We start from the raw sequence: 21,459 nt of genomic DNA on the forward strand, positions 1-21,459 counted from the left end.
TTAGACAAATTTAAATTTTTTCCATTTGTATCTGAAAATAGCATTACTATAATATCCACTCCAGTCTTTGAGCACCCATTCTTCCTGGATACTGCATATCCAAAGATGGACTGATTTGGGATTTAGCTAACCAAATTGTATTCTTATGGCTTAAACCAAAAAAAAAAAATGATAGTACAATATGATAGAACTTTTTTTTCATTCTGGCTGAGGCATTGCATGGTTAAACAAGGTCCTTGTATTTCGTCAGGAAAAACAGGATGAACAGTGAAACATCAGCTGCTGTAACAGACTCCAAATCACCAACAATGAAATTTAAGATTTGCACTGTAAGTTTACACTGACAGTGCAAATCTTATTTGGATGATAATATATCAGAGCCAACAAAAAAAGAAATGGAACTGGCAGAAGAATTAGAGAATTAAAAGGTTGACATAATTGGTGTCACTGAAATAAAGAAGACAAACAGCTGAGATTCTTCTAAATAAGATTGGACATTCATCTTGAATGGCCTGTCTCATTGTCCAACTCTCATTTTGATATTTGTTCCATCACTATACATGATGTTGCCTGTTGATAGTTCAGTCGTTGTCTGAAATGGTACATTATGTTTTTGGAAGATTAATTTCTTGGTGTGCATGTATAGTGTGATAATAGCTTATTAACAGTTCTGTAGTTTTTAAAATCTGGTTTGTTGGGTTATATTTTCAAGTTAAGTGGTTATGTTACTATCGGAGACCAATTCTGTGAATCAAGTTGACTGGTTAAACAACAGTAGCATCATTTCTTTTTTATGTTGCTTCCACCCAAAAAGATTATTTCCAAACCTATAGTAGATTTTCTACCATGGGTGGGCTAAGGATTTTTTTTTTTGTTATCAATTTTTTATTATATTTTCTGTATTTTTTTTACATAGTCCAGAAATCCTGCTCTAAGGACCAAACATAGAACTTTTTCAAGCCACTTCAGGCCTCCAATAAGTGGGGCAGTGGTCTCGCACAGGACGATGAAATTCATCTCCCAGCTAAAGACAATCACAAACGCATCCATGCTGATGGCAAGATTCAAACCTGTATAGACTTTGGTTGGAGAGCAGGTACACTAACCATTGGCCAACCAGTCTGGCTCTTATCAAGGGCTCTGTCCTTATTGGGTGTTATCAATCTGCCCTTAGTAATAATGATATCCCAGTTTACTTTTAATGACAATCTATTTTTCAAAATAAGTAAATTTATTACATAATATAAAAAAGTTTGTTTAACATGAGCACTACAGGTGAAGCTGCTGGAGATGTTGATAATGCATGAGAAGTGGTTAAGTTTTTGAAGGAGGTAATGACACTTCATACCTAGAGTCAGGAGAGTAAATCAAGTGGGAGTTAAATGAATGAATATCATCAAGCTGGAGCTGCAAAAAAAAAACAATTGTGGAGGGAAATTAAGGAGAAAGATGGCCTGCAGGCACATGAACAATACAAGGCACAGGCCAGAAGGGTAACCAGTGTGGTAAGAAAGGCAAAAGCAGATTATGAAAGGAAGTTAGAAATGCAGGCTAAAAAGAATCCCAAACAGTTCTTTTAATATGCTGCAAGTAAAAGAATATATGTGGCAGAATGATTTTAAGGAATGCTGATGGTTTAAGGAATGCTAATGAATTCTATTATTTCAACTGAATTAGTTGAAATAATAGAATTACTAAGTGAACACTTTGCAAGAGTATATCATCCAGGTGGTGATGTTGCAGGAATGAGAGAGCTGAAGGCTTATACAGGAACTGAGGTAAATGACATTTAGGTGCATAGCATTTTACAGAACCTTAATGTGAATGCAGCTGTGGGATTGGATGGTATACCAGTTCAAGTTTTACATTAACTGGTGAGGGAATTGTCAATGCCCTTGACCATTTTGTTTCATCTAAGTCTCAGCTCTGGGTTAGTCCCGGGGAGGGGGGGAAGAGGGGGGAAATAGTTCCATTGCATAAAGGAGGCTCCAAGACTGCTGTTGCAAACTACCGACCAATCAGCATATCAGGAGTCGTTGTCAAAGTATTGGAGAAGTTGGTCAAGAGAAAAATACAGCAATAGGTAGATGGAAATGGGTTACTCTATAGGGGCGGCATGGTTTTGTGAATGGTAGGTAATGTGTAAGTAACTTGCTCCTGTTTTATAAAATACAGTGACAGTTGAGTTGGATAATAATGGATTTACGGTGATACTGCTGGACTTTGCAAAGGCCTTTAACAGGATACCACATGGAATTCTAATCAGTAAACTGCTGCACATGGGAATTGATAAGAGGGTAGCTGGAGAGATATCAGAGAGCAGTTTATTCAGGAGTAGAGTCCAAATGAAGGCTTGTAACTAGTGGCATACTATGGGTTCTGTTCTTGGGCTGCTACTGTTTAATTTGTACATTAATGATATAGGAAAAGATCTGAGTGAAACTGTTCAGTTATTTGCCCATGGTGCAAAGTTGGGTAGAGCAATAGTTAATACAGATGTCAAAATTTGGCAGGATAATTTGGATAGATTGGCAGCTGGGCAAAGGAGACTGGATGTCAGTTTAAGGTTATGCATTTTGGGGTGAAAAGATTACCAGCTGTATACCACATTGGTGGAGCTGTACTCCAGGAAATTGACAAAGCCAGAAACTTGGTTTTAGTGGCTAGTAGATAGGGAGTTAAAGTTTACGGGGGCACATAGCAAAAGTGGCTAAAGCAGCTCATCAGATCACTTGGTTACTGAAGAATACTTTGACAAACAGAGACAGGCAGGTTATTGTGTCTTTTATTGAGCCTTGATAAGACCCAATCTTGACTACTTCATGCAGATCTTGGGCACTGGGTTTCTTTTTGATGAGGAGGTAGAGATGATCCATTGGAGAGTGACCAAGATAAGTCTATGGAATGAACCTTATGAGAACAGGTTGAAGATTTGTGGGTTACAGAAACTGGTTGATAAGCAGAAAAGGGGTGAGATGATTGAGACATACAAATTACTGAGGGGTTTTTACAAGATTAATTCAGAGGAAATTTTTCAGAACAGGTGTGTTGGTAGGAGAACTTGGGGCCATCTATGGAAACTGAGAGTGTAGTTAGTGTTTAGAACTAGGTTTTTTTTTTTTTGCTTGATGAGTAGTGAATGTGTTCAAAGCAAAGTATGATACTGTGCAAATGTTGGATAGTTCTTGACATGATTGTTTAGGGATGATTTTTATTATTTGGTAACCTTCATGGAGTCAACAAACTCATTTTGGGAAGTCCACTCAACCAGCAACATGACTATTATAATGAACAAAGTTATTTACATTACCTACACTCAGGCAATGCATTCCACTCATTAACATCTCTCCAAATAAAAAATCTGCTAACTCCCTTCTTCAGCACATCTCTGTACAACTCCTATGGATGGCCTCTCATTTTTCCCATCTTAGCATCCATTCTTTTTATAATTTCTTAACTAACTTGAAGGTCTCTATCATATCTCCTCTTTTTCTCCTATCCACCAACCTCTAACCCACATTCTCTCAATGCTCTTCATAACCAACACTCCAGAGTCCTGATATCACTTTGGTTATTCATCTTTGGACCCTCTCTGGCATTTCCATATCACAATGAAAACTAGATGATCAAATCTGAGCATAATAGTCCATATGTGGTCTGACCAATGCTTTATATAGATGTATCACCTCCTCCTTATCACTACATGTCAATGTGCTTTTTATTGTATCAGCAATATGATGTGTGCTCTTGGAACTTCAGTCCACTGTCCACCATCACCCCAAGATCCTGAATTTCATGCACTTCATGAACCCCACCAATACAGTATGTAGCCTAATATCTGTATATCCCAATAATGCCTTGGGATAAAAACTGCAACCCCCCCCCCCACACACACTCATTTGTCTAAGCTAAAAGTCTATTCAAATCTTCCTATAGAGAATTAACATTAGCACTACTCCTGATAATTCTGCCTAACTTTGTATCATTGGCAAACATTCAAAGATCCCCAGTCAATCCACATGAAATATCATTAATAACAAACAAGTTGAATAGTAGGGGCCCAAGAGCAGAACCCTGAGGCATGTCACCTTCCTTTTCTGAGACATGACTGATACACAACTTGCTGATATCTATTCCTATCCTCTGCAGCTTATATATCAACTTATGTTGTAATCTATCAAATACTTTTGCAAAGTCCAAGAATATCACTGTATATGATTCTCCATTCCATTTTCTGCTTACATTCAGTAAATGCATCAGCTTAAATATTGCATAATTCCAGTTGATATTTGGAATTTGCTTTTTTTCATTATTAACATTTAAGGTATTTTTGATCATTAAGGTATATTTAAGGGTGCGAAACTGAGCATACCTATTAATTTTCAGTATGTACTTATTTGGAACACAGAGCCTCTAAACTCGGTTGGTTTTGGTTAGAAATATATACACGTTTACACAAGAATAATATTGGTTGGTTTTGATAGTACCTTCTTGGTTTGAAGGGTCTGGATTTAAATCCTGTCTGCTAAAAACCTTAATCAGGACTTTCATTTGAAGGTTTTCAGATCCCAAAGAAGATTCGCAGAACTGATCTCAGAGGCTGTAGGGTTCTCTCTAAGAAACTAATGATATTTTTCATCCCAGAAAACAGGCAAATTGTCCAGAAGAAACACTCAATTGACAATCATAATGCACTGTACTGATAGGATTAACTGTTCTAAGTATTCATTAGGTTTCAAAGAAGGTGATTTAACCAAGTTACTTAGCTGTGACTGGCCATTAAGCCTAACATGCACTGGCAAATGGGAACTTAGAAACAAATTACAAAATTTATATTTCTATTAAGTTTCACCATTTCATTGATTATTTTAAGAATAGTAACTTGTTTTGAAATTTAGTTATTGCTATAAAGATTGCTAATATTCTGACTTTGTTAAAAATGCATTCAAGACATTCTGATACTTTGTAATCCCTGTTGTTATGAAAGTAAGCGAACTAAGAAAATTAATATCACTGAAATTTGTTGTTAAAATGTTATCGACATATACTATTCTGTTTAAAAACAAGCAGATTTCTTTCTAATGATTAAGTTTTTTAAATGGCTAACTGGAATTTTGTCAGAAAATTCTGTTGAATAAAAGTAACTGCCACACTTGGCATTGAAATAATCTTAAAAAAAAAAAAAAAAATTCTGTGTATAAGGTGCAATTTGCACCTCTGAATTGGAGATTGTTATCCTCACCAAATTTATCACTCCCATACAAGAAGCTGTAAATAAGGCCTATAACAAATGCTGTATGCAGGCTTGCGGTCAATAGCACAGCAACCTGTTGATATTCGTCATGAAGAACTAGAGGTCGTGGCCCTTGAGAATGCTTCATGGGGAAACTTGTTTAACAAACTGAGGTAGACGAAATGAAATATGACTGGAATTAGCAGGTCCAGTGGGTTGCCAATTCTGTTGTAAAAGGATTGAGAAACCATTGCTTATGTTTAGCAGAAATGGAAGGTGTAGTGGATGATAGCTGCTAAACACTCATGAAAATCTGTAGAAGAGAGATAATGCAGAAACTGTGTTCTGCATTTTCAGTGGCTAAATAGAGAGCTGAGAGAAAGGATCATCGAGCAAGTGAACCACTTTTCTGATGAGCAAGAGTTTTTAGAGGTTGCAGATGTACCACCCCAAATGTTTGAGTAGAATTCCAGTGTTTGGGTGGATTTGAGATTTGTGCAGAGTAAGTAATAGGATAGATGAAAAATAATGTCTTGAGTGAAAGAGGATGGCAAGTTTTGTGGAAGCCAATGATATTATAAAGCGATTATTCCAAGAAAGGCTAGGAATAAATCATCTCAAGAAGAAAGATTTGGTGTTGTGGAGCATTGTCAAAGGTAGGGGGAAAGAGCTAATGTATTGAGGGGAAAAAAAAGATAACTGTTTTGAAAATGACTAGGTTATCTACTTATTAAAGGATGGTATGGAAATCAGTGTTTAGGGTACTTACTGTAGATTTTGAAGCCTGAAATGTTTGCAGTACAAGGTTTGTGGAGAATGCTCTTATCACCAAAGTATAAATGGAGTTTGAGGTCAGTGAGAGCAAGTTGTTTTATATATGAGGGAAAAGGGTGGATGGATAAAAGTAGTCCTTAGGAAAATCTGCATTACCATCACACAGTGAATGACCTGAAAGTAAACTGGCCATCCAGTTACAAATGGATGAAGGCACACCAGAGGATGGTGATTTGCTGAGAAGCTTTTAATGCCAAGTGGTATCAAATGCTTGGGAAATATTAAGGGCAACAGCACAGATTTCTCCAACCTTTTTGATGGCATATGTCTAGAGGTGGGTGATATAAGCAAGGAGAACCACTGTGGATCTTCGTTGGCAAAATCCATATTGGTCACTGAATAGCTGGCAATGACTACACAGTTGACCACCATTGCATGCCTTAAAGTATCAAGATTAAGGTGATTTTACCTTGATCATCTGTGCAGGAGTTGGATGAGAAGAATGATGCCAGGAGGTCAGCTTTATGTTTTAGATGTTGCACTACTACCATCAGGAAAAGAGGAGGGATCACTAATGGGCAGAAGTTATGCTGACAGCTTTTGTAAGGACCAGAAGACATGACTGCCACTGGCACAAGTGGCAAGTTTATTACATTCATTGTTTTCAAAGTCATACTTTTCCTTGTTGACTGCAAATGTTGTAGGAATTCAGGGTTAGACTACAAATAAAGCAAAGTTTTTGTCTTACTATTTACAATAAGTTTTTTTTGTATAGGATTGATTCTGCTTTGGTAGATTCCTTGGTGGCTTATTATATTCTCTCTCTCTCCTCCCTGTAATGAGATATGTATTGAAATGAAATAAGGCTCACAATGTATTTAAAAGAATTTCAGTACAGGAGATAGCCAGTATTCAGTTTCAGCTCAATTGCTGTTAATCTCAAATGGGTGAACAGCATTATAGTTGCTGCAACTGCAGTGATCCATTGTTTTAACATTCTGCTAAACCATGCTGCCCACCTTGATCAGCTTGTCTGCATATAGCACCTCTGATATAATCTCCAAAAAGTTGAGAGGTGGCAAATTTAAAAGACCAATTGGCCCTCTTTACTAGTCTGCAGGCTTCAATATCTTACAATAACATTGCTGAAATGAAATAGTGCTTTATCTGGCTGAAACATTGTCTTTCAAATTGGACAGAGGTGTTTTGTAGCATGTTCAGATAAACCATGGCCTCTGCAACAAAAAAACAACTGATTTTTGTGGTAGGTCATACTAAACATTGACCTATGGAGTGTCATAAATGCATTCATTATTTCATTTGGATTTATAGAAACCCCCCGCTCCCAAAGTCAGTTATGCCTATTAACAGCACTTTTTTTTTATATAAAGTAATCCTAGTCCAGCTAGTCCATGCCCAACTTAGCAATTGGATAAATTTTAAACAAATTATGGAGACTACAACTGTGTTAGAAATAATTACTTTAATTTCCTGACAAATCAACTTCATATTAAGGTCATCATCTGGAGTATGCACATGTAATATAGCTTGTGTGTGTGTGTGTACTCCAGATGATCACCTTAATATGAAGGTTGAAACGTCAGGAAAGTAATTATTTCTAACACGGTTGTCTCCATAATTTGTTTAAAATGAATGCTGATGATCTTGAGGTAAGGATACAAGCTTACCTATGTACTCTTCACTTTAAAACTAAAGGAAAGGATAAATTTTAAGTTGTTTTGTAGGCATGAAGGTGTAAGCATCTGCACAGTTGACCTCTGAATTTGAATTCCTGGCTGCATGATCTTTTTTTTTTTTTTAAGACCTCTCCTAGGGTGGCCAACTTTTGAACATGAAAATAAGGGAGATTGGGTTACGACAAATTTTAACAAAATTTTTGGACGTGAATCCTACATTAATTGATAGCATGGTTTATATTTAAAATTATATTAAATATTTTGTGCTATAATTTAAACATTTATACTTACAATTAAAATATCCATACTTCTTAGATTAAACTTATTTATATTTATCAACAGATGCTGCAGCAGCTTTGATTTTCTTGTCTCCTTGTGCAAACTGCAAAAACTCTTTACAATCATAATTAAAATTGATCATTACCATTAGTTCTATTTTAATTCTAAGCTATTATCTGTCACTATCCATCACAAATATACTATGGCACTTGTTGCTTGCAGTCATTATTACCCCCATGGGCGATACTGAAGTCACGTTTACATTATATACAATTAGCTTTGTGAACATGTTTTAGCCACAAGTACTGTTCTTCCCATTTCTTCAGATAAACACAAATATTTACATTTATTTTTTGGTTGCCTTTTTACATTATTACTTTCCGTTTCACCATCACGAAAATATACTATGGCACTCGATGTTCAAGGATACTGAAAATACTTTGAGAATGAATGCAGACACAATGGCTGGTAAAAACGCAAGATAGGAAACAGACAAACAAAATTCAGAAGTATATGTCAAAAATCGCCACCAATGATTTGATTATTCCGAATGGGTATCGATTATTTAAAATGGCTCCAAAGGTTACAAGTTTAACGTAACAATATAACATCTTTAGCGGTTATAATATACATTGAACAATTAATGACAATGATTATGACAAATATGGGAGTATTTGAAAATCAAATACGTGAATTTGATTAGGTTAGGGTGACCAACTCTCCCATATTTCCCGCGAACTTCTAAAATACGTGAGTTCGCGGGAAATATGGGAGAGTTGGTCACCCTAACCTCTCCACAATACGGTGGATAAACACCTAATTTAGTCAACATCTGGTTCTATTTATTAGGTACAAAATACATCCTGCATCTGAATTTCTTGCCATTAGGATGTTTGTCTGAATGCTTGTTGCACTAAAATTACAAATTGAAACTTGAATGGTCAAAGGATGTGAGGCTTTCTCTTGCATTACCATATTGAAGTTGACAGGTCAGGTACACTTGTTAGACAGCACAAAAACAAATTCAGTGTAAATTTTGAGGATTTCTATACATGTATTATTTTATCTAATTATACAAAGACTGGCCTCTTTAAACTTAGAATTTGGGGGACACCCTTCTGCATTACAATTTTTGGATACAATTTGACACCCTTCTGCATTACTTCAACCTTGGCATCTCAGGGTCTGGCTCCCACTGACAAGACCTCAATAAAGGTCGAAACCGGTCTGGGTAGTGGTCCTTCCCTTAATTTAATGCAGCGTTTCCCAAACTTTTCCTACAACAGAACACTTCACAAATCCTGAAATTTTCACAGAACAACTTGGTTATTTTGTAATGTATTAATTAATTGTTAATTTAGCTGATTTTTTATTATTAATAATTGATCATTAATAATCAATTAAGCATCATTAAATTAATTTCTGCTGATTTTCATTGACATATCTCATTCTGATCACCAAAAATTTATAATAAGTATTTACGAGTGAATGCAGACGTCTTCTCCTGTGTGCTGGTAGTTTCCCCCTCTGTTTGTACATCCTGAAGATCACTTTGTGGTTGATGACTCATTATCTGTTGCATCACAAACACTTTCAATAAGAGATTTCTTAATACCAAAATTAAACAAAGTCCCTTGTCTCTTATTCATATTAAAATTTAAATCTGCAGCCCTATTACTTTTAAAAAATCACGGCACTACAGTTTCGAAACTTTTACCCTACAATACGAACTTGCAAAGAAAGTATTCAGTATTACTAGATTTGAGAACTGGATATAGACTACCTTCAATTTCAGTGGAAAAATTTTCTTTATACTTCCTTGCTGATTGGTCACTAACATTTGCAACACAGATGTTATTTCTTTCAGTTTTGAGAACAGAGGATATGCCACCCATTGTTGTAATCGGCTTGCAGGCAATTTTTATAAATCTGTCATAAATAGTGGTATTCCCTTTCCCAAATGTTGAAAGGTTTCGATGGGTGAAAATTAATGATACACAGATGTTATTAAGCGTTCTGGGTCTGAGCTATTCGACATATTCACGAATATTATTCTCCTCAGAATATTTTCACTGTAAAATATTTATTCATGAAAAATGCTTAGAAAATTAAAATGACAAATTCCAGGAGAACTTCTCGTGGAACACTTATTCACATTCCGCAGAACACAATTTGGGAAACCCTGCCTTAATGCATAGTATCATACATCTCCACAAGGAGATGTGCTATGCATTATGGGAGATACTAAGGAAAGTGATCAGAACTTACTCCACATTTTGCCTCAGACCTGAAAATACTTCAGGTGCAAACTTGACTTACCTGCTTTTTTGCTTACTTAGGAAAAAGGATTAAAACCAAGTTTATAAAATTACTTGGTATCTGTAACATATATATTAAACTTGCAACATAAAAGTAGCATACGAGAAGATGGACATGAAAGTAAAAAAAATGACATAGCTGTTGCAGACAAATTGTATCCTGGCAAAGAAAATTAAGTTTTTTCTTTTGAAATTCCCTTGTTTAGGATGAAGAATTAGCAATCATTACAATTTTTGTCAATTAATTTTACTGATTACACTTGATGCTATTTTGAGATCAGTTTTTAAGATGCCTGAAACTAATACTCTCAGGAGCATCTCAGCTTTAGCATTAAACTGGAGCAGGTAAAAGTTTAAGAATGCTCAATTGCTTCTATAAATATCGAATAATTTCTTTAGCTTAGAACTGTTTGCTATAAAATCTGAAATTAATTTTGTACTCGGTGATTTAAAGTTTATTTGCTTCTCATATACAAATTGTGCATACGCTGCAGAAGATAGCTCTGTGCTTGGGCCAATGTTGTTTAATTTGTATATAAATGATATAGGAAACGGCTTAAAGGGAGATATTCATTTGTTTGCTGATGATGCAAAGTTGTGTAGTGCAATAAAAAATCAAGCTGATGTTGAAAGTTTGCAGGAGGATTTAAATAAGCTGGTAAAATGGGCAAAAGAAAATGGATGTCAGTTCAATGTGGAAAAGTGTAAAGTCATGCATTTTGGGATTAAAAGATTACCAGCTGTGTACTACATCGATGGAAAGGTACTCCAAGAGATTGATGAGGCTAGGGACTTGGGGGTATTGGTAGATAGGGAGATGAAGTTCAGAGGACACATTGCTAAGGTGTCCAAGATTGCACATAGGATTACTTGGTTGTTGAGGAACACACTGACATCCAGAGATAAAGAGGTTATTATTCCCCTTTATAAAGCATTGATACTTCCACATTTGGATTACTGTGCTCAGGTCTGGTCACCTGGATTCCTTGGAGATGAGGAGGCTGTGGAGAGGGTTCAGAGAAGAGTGACCAAGTTGGTGAGTGATATAAAAAATGCTCCCTACATTGATAGATTGAGAGCTTGTGGATTGCAGAGATTGGTTGATAGACGAAGAAGAGGGGATATGATAGAAACATTCAAATTACTAAAAGGTTTTTATAGGATTGATGCAGGGGAAATGTTTCAGCTGTGTGATAGTGATGGAAGAACAAGAGGTCATCTCTGGAAATTAAAGAAGAGTGTGGTTAACAAAGGTGTCAGAACAAGGTTTTTTGCCTGGAGGGTGGTGAATGAGTGGAATTCATTGCCTGACTTAGTTGTGAGCTCTTCGTCTGTAAATGAATTCAAGAAGAGATATGACAGATATTGTTTTGCTAGTTTGGGTCTCCCGCGATGAGTCTACTGACTCCATGGAGATACCCGTAATAATAATAACAGGAAATACATGTAGCGATTTCTCATTTATCGAAATTTCAAATGAGCAAATGTTTAGCTAACCAATCCTCGAATGAGTTAATGTGCCAACTGACTACTAGTACAGCACCAGTTAGTTGTACTTAATTTTCTTGATCCAGCACATTGCTCTCTTGCTGTGTTTGGATAATTAAGGAATTACTGTATTTGGTCTGTTCCCCAAAATGTGTTACACATTCAGCTAGTACAAAATGAATAAATAACTCTAATATTAGCACAAAATATTTGTTTCATTACAAAACTATTTTGTAATGAAAAATAAAGTGCAAGCAGATTATAGGTTCATTGTTTACAAACTGTGGCACATTGGTGATATATTAAACTAAAATTTGTTTTAAAAAAAAAAAAAAAAACCATAGCAAATATGAACTGGAATGGAAACAGTTGTACTGCTCATCTATTTCAGACAAGCAAGGGTCTCTTTTAATGAAAATGGTAGTTACATGAGATTTAAGAATATCTGGTGTTTTGCATGCCTGTGATATCTGACTAGGATTCTGCCTTCCTTCCTTATTATTAACATCCAACCTCCATGGAGTCTGATTCATTGTGGGATTCTTATTCTGTAGGAAATATGATTGTGCTTATTTATACAGTTTTTTTACTGCTGCCAGATAAAATTAAGACTTGTTGATAAAATGTTTTTAATAAGTTCTAGTAGTAAAAAGTTCAATTCAGTAGCTCAGAAAAATTCACTTGCTTTGGAAGAAGTAATTATCAAAGTAAGCTGTGGAAATATTTAGCTAGCACCGAAGCTGAAAAAGACTTCGGAGACTCAATGCATGCCTTGAATTTTGGGACCATCTAAAATTCTGTTATTGAAACCTTTCTTTCAACTCTAAACCAAAAGTGCCTACCATTGAAAATGAGCCAACACTTCATATTTAAAATATCATGTCTTCATTAAGGAATTTATCAGTTCTTTGAATGGATAACATTAGCATAGCCCATTTTTGTTTTTTATGGACAGTAGCATGATAGTCTGTGCATCAGAGCTCAAAGATCACAATAGTGATGATCTAGTTAACAGTAATATCAAAATGTTATCTGTTCCTTGTACTGAAGAGATGTCCATACAATGCAAACACATATTTACTATTTAAATGCTAAATAGCAAATGGCGAAATGTTTCAGATTTATTTTAAACTTTTTTCCAGTGATCAGAAAGATTTTTGCTTCAAGAAAAGGTTCTTAAATACTGTATGTTACGTACAACATCCAGGAATCTTTGCTTGAAGTAGAAATCTTTCTAATTTAATATCTTGAGATATTGATATCCTATATAGACTTAACTAAAACTAATATAGTATTTTAGGAATCTTTTAAATCTGAATTTTTTTTTCTCCTTTCCATACCTTCTCAAAAAATGTTTTTTATTATTTTATTTTCTGAGGAGGATATACATAATATAGCCTCTTTGGAATGAAAAAACTTGTGGGAGATCTACACCAGAACCAACCTGATGTAGATCTCCTACACTGTTAGGCCTTTTTCTTAAACTTATGCATCACCATCCTCTCAGACATTGCATTCCAATTCTATGCACTCCATTAAAATAAGACTTCCCTACATACTTTCAGAGACAGCCCTTTTGTTCCTACTTCCTCTTTGGTAGGTGCCCTCATTTTTACAAAAATTGTCACAGCATCTACGCTTTCTTTTGGAACTCCAGTATGGCCGATTTTTCACTATCTGATTTCTAAGATGAAATATTTTTATGTAACATTCATTAAACAACTGTTGCTGAAAGTTTTTTTAAGTCATATGTATATTTATTTCTACTCTCTGAATGTTAGGCGTTTTTTCTTTTTCAGAGCCAAACAGTCGAGACCCAATTGTAATATTGTGCATAATTTTATTTTTAATTTTTTAAAAAAAAGTGTTTTTATTTGTAGAGTAATTGACTTTCATAGTATTCTTGTGAAAATGTATTTTCATATTATCAGTGAACAACAAAACTTGCTTGCAGTTTTGTTGATGAATATAAAACTATATTAAGACAGCATTACTTGGTTATCTTTATTGTTGGCTTAGGAGAGAGTAATACTGTTTTCATCTGTTTTTTTGAGGGAATTTTCGTATTTCTTGCATCAATAGATGCACACAACCAAGTTTAATTTTTTTGAAAATCCACTTTTTCTTTTATGTCAGTGCATTTCTTACACAATAGAATTCATTTCATTTACAATTCTGAGAATTGATACTGATGCATCAGCACTTAAAGCAAGAACTGACATTGAAATCTTTATTGACAGAATTTAAAATGAAGAATATTTACTTACCACCGAAGAGTTATTGCATAATATGACTGTTTTCTTATGCATTCACAAAATTTCAGTTTTATATGGAGGAATTCTATAACATAGTAATGAATATGTACAAGAATGGATTCATCCTTTCAAACAGTTTCATTCCATGTTGTGGGTGGTGCTGAATAAAATTGACAAAGCATTACCATTAGCTTTATACATTGTGTTCACACTAGCACAAATCATGGACCCTGATTAATTTATTAATGAATTTGACTACCTGAAAAGTTATACTGAAAGAAAAGATTGCATATGGAACAATCATCAAACACTTCTGTTAGTGATAGAGGAAGAGAAATTTTCCAATATTTTCATAAGGAAAACATTCCTTTTGAGAATAGGAAAACCATTACAGAATTTGACACTGGCTGGTTCCATTGCTTCAATAGAACAGCTTCTGTTTTAAGTGTATTTATTATGGGGCAAGGACAAAAATCGATTGTATATTGACACAGTAAATAAAGCCAATAATAATTATTGAAAAAAACTATCTCAAAAGAATAGATTTTCACAGGTTTGGGCATAAAGAAAAAGCTATTAAAGCTTTTTTTTTCCCTTGAAAGTATATAATAGACAAGAACATGCCAGCTGCATCTGTTGACATGACACGATTACACTTGCAAAATTCCAAAAGACAAACTGCTAAGATTTTGTAAAAAGTGAGTAAATTTTGAGGAACTTGCTATGTATTTTGCTTTAAAATTTCACTTTATTATTTAAAAATGCAAATTGTTTTCTTTACCAGTTTATCCCTTACTTATTATTTAATTAGTTTCTACAATGAGAGATTTTTAATTTGCAATATTAAAATAACAGCACCTGATTTTGTTTCAATTCACATTAACAATTTTCATAGTAGAAATAGTGAATTTTATGCCATTGAAAATTTTGTATCCCCCCCCTCCCAGTAGTTTCTCATTTGTTTTTTAAATTATGGGCATCCAACATTTTGGAAATAATATATCCAGTATTCATCTGGTGAATGCTTCACTTATACTTCTCAAATGTGTTCTGCATTCTTCCATGCTAAACTATGCATTAGTCTCATTCTATTCCCTCTTATCTGATGTTCCAGAGTCCTAAAATCATTTTTGTTACCTATCTACCTTATTCTTTAAAGTTTTCTTCATTTCTTTTGAAATCTGGGCACCTGGAATTGTAAATTAAAAAAAAAAGTTAAAATGAAGAGAGTCAATTAACTCTTAATGATTCAACAAGATAACAGAAGTGAATAAAGCACATACTCTTCCATTTCTTGGTTAGCTGTAGAACCTTGACTACATCAGTATTTTGGTCGATCAAGAATTTGCATCATTCTTTGTATTAAGTACTGTGATCTTGTTCTTTTAATGTTATGCACTTTACAAAAAAAAAATATCAAAAAAAGTTTCCCAAGGACTTTAGTACCATCCATTCTGAAAATTAGTAGTGAATCTTTTGTGTGCCATTTCAGTAGGTAATACCAAGCCACTGTAATCTCTAAAAGACTGCTGTTGGTTGCTTTTCATCTAAGAGTTCATGGTTATCACATGTGGAAATTTGACCTTTTTGCAACAGGTGAACATTTTTTGTTCATACTGTCAATTTAAATAATAATTATGACTAAGATAAAACCTGTAAATTAAAAAAAAATGAAAAGTTACATTCAGTTAATCTCTGAACTCTAAATGGATGTAAAAATTAAAATAGCAAAGTGTACTTTTTTTTTTCAGTACTTCCATTAATCTATATTTTAGTTAATTTCCTAGTATCTTTTTTAAATAATAAAGTTGCTATGAAAAACAGTTTCTTTTCATTTTCCTTTTGCAAATGTTCTTTAAAATATATGCAAGGCACTGAAATTACATCAAATGGATTGGTGATTAGCACTCAGTGCTACAGTTTTTTTTTTTTTTTTTTTTTACTGTGTGTTACACTATTGGTCCAATTGGTGTTTATTAGGAACTCGGCAAGTTGATAAATACATTATTCCATTGAAAGCCCTTCATATCAAACTTCATCCTATGCATGAGCAGAACATAAGCATATACATGAAAGAGTAAATGGAGAATTCAAACAAATGATATAAAACATTTCAATAGCAATTTTAATGAACATGTGTATATAAACTTACTATGTGAGTGTTTGATCTAGTTGGAGAAATTTTTAAAAACTAGGAAATCGCATCTTTTAAATTGTAAAAAAGTGGTAATTTTAAGTGTTTATTGCTGTTTTCTGCTATCTCATTAATGTTTTTTTTTTTTCTGGTGGGGAGGGGAGAGGGTAATAATCCCTACTATCAAAAATTTAATCAGTTCTTTTTCATGATTGCATATGATTTTACTAGTTTATATAATAACTTTTTTTTTTTTTTCAATCATGCTTTTCTGTTTTAATACATAAGTAATGTAAATTACAAGCTTGTGCATGTCAAAAACTTCAATTTTTTGACTTCATTTCCATGAATATTGCTTCTCTTTATATTCTTACATCATTTTGTTTTTGTTTATGCAGCAATCTATTGGATGTTCTTATTCAACTATTTACTTTTTTACTACATTCCTAGATTTTTCTAGATCTAGGAATGCAGTCTGACAAAGCTTTCCCTGTATAATTTCCCATGCACTGCTAATTTCTCTTCCTTTCAGTTTTTGATGCCATGAAATTACCTCAAGCAGGCTTCTAAACAATCGCCTGCTATAGTTCTACATGTATCCTTTTTAAGGAGTGCATATCTAGAACTTCCTAACTATTACTTAAATGACATCTAGAAAGTTCCAGATAGGCACACTCTCTCTCCAGTTGGAGGCAAAGTGATCATCTGTTATTAGTAAATCCCTTGTTGCTGGGTTCAGCACTCACCCTGGCTTGATCATATGCTGTTTGACATAATTATTCCTCAGTAAGTCTATAAATTTTCTTTTCCCTGTATCCTTTGTCTTTCTCCAATCTGTTTTAAATATTTCTGATTTTTAAATAAATGCAAATGGTCTTATTAAGTAATAAAAAAAAAAGGATTAGCCAACAAAAAGACTGTGTTTGGATATAGTTTTTCTTTTGGTCCAAAAAAAACAACCATCACCACCACCACCAAATGTTTTGCTTTTAATCCTTTACCCGGTCACAAGTAAACAAGATTGCACATTAAGCATCTTCACAAATAAGCTCCCAACTGTTAATCTCAGTGGAGGTTGAAATCAGTCTGTGGGTATTGCAGTTTAAGTCTGTAAGGGAGATGGGTTTGTTTTCTGCATTATGAGGGGGGGGGTACTGATTCAGTTTGTGAAGTCAGCGGCCACTGTATAAAGTAACTTCATCATGATTCTTTTCATACAGACTTATTTGCTTATACTAGGGTAAAGGATTAAAAGAATTTCTGGTCTATAAGTTTTCTTATCAAGTGGTATTGACAAATTCTTGTTTTTGTGCTCTTATTAAAGTTTGCAGATTAATTTTCACAAATGATTTCATGTATACTGATAATAGTTGATTTTAACTTGATCTGATTATTCTGTACATCATTCTGCTTTTTGTACATGAAAAAAATGATGTCTGCTATTCAGTTAGTACACAGTATTCCATCAATCTTCACTGATAAGACCAAATATTGGTCTAGTGAAATGATCCACTAATAGTGGTTTTATTTATTTTTTTGTATGCATATACATACAATTTCTATAAACTTGATTCATTATTTTTGTTAAAGTATGACTTACATTTTCAAGAGGTAACAGCATTTGAGTAGAGTATTCAGCAGGGAAACAGTAAAGGGCTTGCTTACATAATCTCATTTTTTTTACTCAATTAAGGCATAGACTGAACTGAATGAAAATTAATAGGGACTTTCCATATAGGTTGAAATTTTGGCATTGTAACTATATTTGGAAAGTACTGTCATTCTCAAAGCATGAGATTCCAATTTCTTGACAGTTTCTTAAATTTTATAATGAAAAATACTTTTACTTTCTCAGTAGTAGTAGTGCATTGTAAGTACAGTATCATGATGTGGTTGATCCATCAGTAATAAAAATACTTGCATGTAATATAAGTTTCATTCCTAGCAAGTTTTCATCTTGAAAGTCTGGTATTAATCCTTTACCCAAATGTGAATAAACAAATTTGGACTTTATCTTCACAACTAGGCTACTTGCTGTAGTATCCCATAATATGCAGTATTCCCTTTCAGACATGTGCCATGCATTATACTGCCTAAAACTTGACATCATCAACAAAGAGTCGGTCACCACCCAACTTAATAAATCAATGCAAAAAGTTTTTAACTCGATGCAGTGAGACCTCAGAGGTCAGAACTTTGAGATCTATAAGTGGTGGGTTTGCATAGTGATGTTTTTATAATAGATGGCAATATACATCTCAGAAAGAGGATGCAGGAGATTATGCTATACCATGCAATTTGAAAACATGGTATGCAATTTGTAAAAAGGTTTGCTCGCACTTAATTAAAGGATTAATATTGCCATCTATTATAACATCACTATGCAAACCCACCACTTATAGGTCTCACTGCTGAGTTAAAAAATTTTTGCCCAATTTGTCAATTATTCTCATTATAATATACTTTGATTCTCATCAAAGTATAATATAGTATTTTTCATTTAATAAAACCTATTCTAGTAAAAAAAAAAAAAAAAATGTAAAACAGTGAGCTCTTCTGCATTATTATTACTACTAAGTGAAAAATCACCTGTAGTTTGTTATATTTGTAGTATTAAATTGAATTGCTTCATAACTTTTGGTGTCATATATATTTTAAGATACCCATTTTTGAGTTAATTAACTTTTCCATACCTTCATAGATTTCACTTATTATAATTCTGTAAGGATATAATCAAAGAGGTAAAATTCAATAAAGAATATTGACAAAAAAAAAGTGTTTATTGATCTGGCTTGAGTGTATTCCAATATACTATTAGCAATTCATTCATATTTGTAGTACTATATGAAACATATTTTCATTCAGCACAAAGTTTTGCGTTAGCTTGGTAAAAAACAAAGTAAAGAAATAATCCTCTTTAAGATAGCGTTACTAATCAATTAGAAAATCTGCTCATGACATCAACGTTCAGGCACAAATCTCATTTACAAGAAAAATTGAAGCAGCATCTCCAATAAAACACTGAATTTCTTAATATCATTCCTGATATGTGAAATGCAGCTGGTGTGAATGTGTTAATACCCTTTTAATATGTTAATTTTTACACATTTTTCAAATGTTTAACTGCCAGATCTATCTGGCTGAAGTTGTGTAATAGTTCTAATATTAATCAGTTATTATACAATTTTTTTTTTTTTTACAAAAGTTGGGAAACAGTGAACCTATTAAGATTATTCCATTTTCTAGATTTTAGTGAAGAGTTGCATTTTATTGTCCTGTTATATAGGACACAGCACTCATATAACATTTTTTATTATTATTATCTAGCATATAGAGGTGATTTTTGACCGCATTTAAAAGGAAATCAGTAATTCTTTTTATTTTTAGCTTATTGGTATAAGTATTTCTTATGAAACTGGTTTCAAGAAGAAAAAAAAAATCATTAAATATTTGTAGTATTCTGTTATGCATGATTAAAATAAATTCTCCCCTCTTTTCTAGGAGGTACCATGAGAGAATACAAGATTGTTGTTCTGGGCAGTGGTGGTGTTGGCAAAAGTGCCTTGGTAAGTACATAAACATTTTCTCCATTTTAATCTGTAAGAAAGGGGGTAAGTGCCATGATACTTGTATGAAGGAGGAAAAAAATTCCTGCTTTTTCTGTTTTAAAATAACTAAATTTATAAGATATCAATAATCTGGACAGAACTATTGTTACTGTAATCAATAATCTTACAGTTGGGATCCAAGTTTTAACTTATTTATTATTTGTGGTTTAATAATTAATATTTATTTTTAGATCTATTCACTGCTCTTTGTGAATTTACAATTTTACACTGCAACATGCCCATTAGTTCTCCCACTTCATTTAACACTACACTGATACAAGGTTGTTTAGTTGATAAATTACAACTGAAATCGGAAATTCAAAATTGGGCTGAAATATTGACCACTTCTTGTAGGAAAAAACTATGAATTGTGCCTTATTAGAATACTGTATCCTATAGGATAATTTAGGTTTTCTGATATGGATAATTTGTTGCTGATTATCACTTTTCTTTCTGCCTTTTGAACAGAAACATATGTATAACTTTCATTTAGTTCATAGCTAATATTTCTTTGGTCATCAAACTGTATTCATAGACACAAGGATTGGGAGATGTGCATGTAGTCACAACAGCAAAAAAGCATATAGACTTAATGTTTTTCTAAATTTTTGGTAGTGAGAGACATCCATTGGGGTCAAAATGCTGTAGAGTGTTGGGAGTCAGAATTTAAATTGTTTCTACAATTACTTGGTTTAGATCTATGTGTCTCTCAGTTACCATTGTGCTCTGATGATGCTGAGTAGAAAATTGGCAAATATTAGTTTTAATAAATGCAATTTTTTCCTCTTGGTCTTGGCTATACTGTTACGCATTATTATGAATAATGAAAGACACCTGAGCCTTTCTTTACATATTTAATTGTTTGCAATCTACTCTTGCTGCCTATCCAAAAGCCTGAAATGTGGAAAGATGATTGGAGTAGAGCTCTCATAGTACCCATATATAAAAAGGGAAATAAAACCGAATGTGAGAATTACAGAGGTATATCCCTACTGAGTGTTCCTGGTAAGATATATGCAAGTATACTTGAGAAACATTTGAGAAGGATTGTGGAAGAGAAGCTTGGTGGAGAACAAGCTGGATTCAGGCCAAATAGTGACTGTCAGGATCAGATTTTCACCTTACAACAGATAGTTGAGAAATCATGGGAATATAACAGAGATCTGTATTTAAGTTTTGTCGATCTGGAAAAGGCATATGGCAAGGTGACAAGAGAAGTTATTCAAAACACTAGAGTTATATGGTGTTAATGGGGAATTATATCAAGCAATACTATTTGAGTTGTAAGTCAGCAGTTAGAATTGAAGGCAGTACAGTATTAATTAGAGATTTTTATATTTATTTGATCTCTTTATAGAGATGTTTATATAGAGGATATTATCATAATATTATTTTAATCCTTTTATTAATCCTACCGGCTGCACCATTGTTTAAATATAGATTTTTATTTAATCTCTTTTTCTAACAATTATTTTTTTAATTTTGAGTGTACCTATATATCCACAAGGGTTCACTCCGATTGGTGCAATGACCTCTTTTTTAGTATTGCTTTCAGAATCCAAATAAATCACTGACTCAAGACCAGAATACAAAATAAATACATTTAATATAACAAAAACAATATATATACACACTTCAAACAAATTACATAACTACAAATTCAGTTGGATCCA

At 33.5% G+C, this 21,459-nt stretch overlaps 1 protein-coding gene across 5 annotated transcripts in view; it reads left to right on the forward strand.

The window, feature by feature from the left end:
• Positions 1-21,459, forward strand: part of Rap1 (RAS oncogene family member Rap1) — a 198,429-nt gene that overhangs the window by 50,916 nt on the left and 126,054 nt on the right. For all 5 annotated transcript variants that reach the window (XM_090400876.1, XM_090400874.1, XM_090400878.1 and 2 more), the window contains one exon: positions 19,680-19,744. In XM_090400876.1, coding sequence (XP_090257002.1) covers positions 19,688-19,744 — 57 coding nt within the window. In that variant the 5' untranslated portion in view covers positions 19,680-19,687. The remainder of the gene's footprint in view (positions 1-19,679; positions 19,745-21,459) is intronic.

This window comes from Typopeltis vanoorti, chromosome 11, assembly GCF_054136105.1.
Source record: "Typopeltis vanoorti isolate ZY-2024b chromosome 11, IOZ_Tvanoo_1.0, whole genome shotgun sequence".
Lineage (NCBI taxonomy): Eukaryota > Metazoa > Arthropoda > Arachnida > Uropygi > Thelyphonidae > Typopeltis > Typopeltis vanoorti.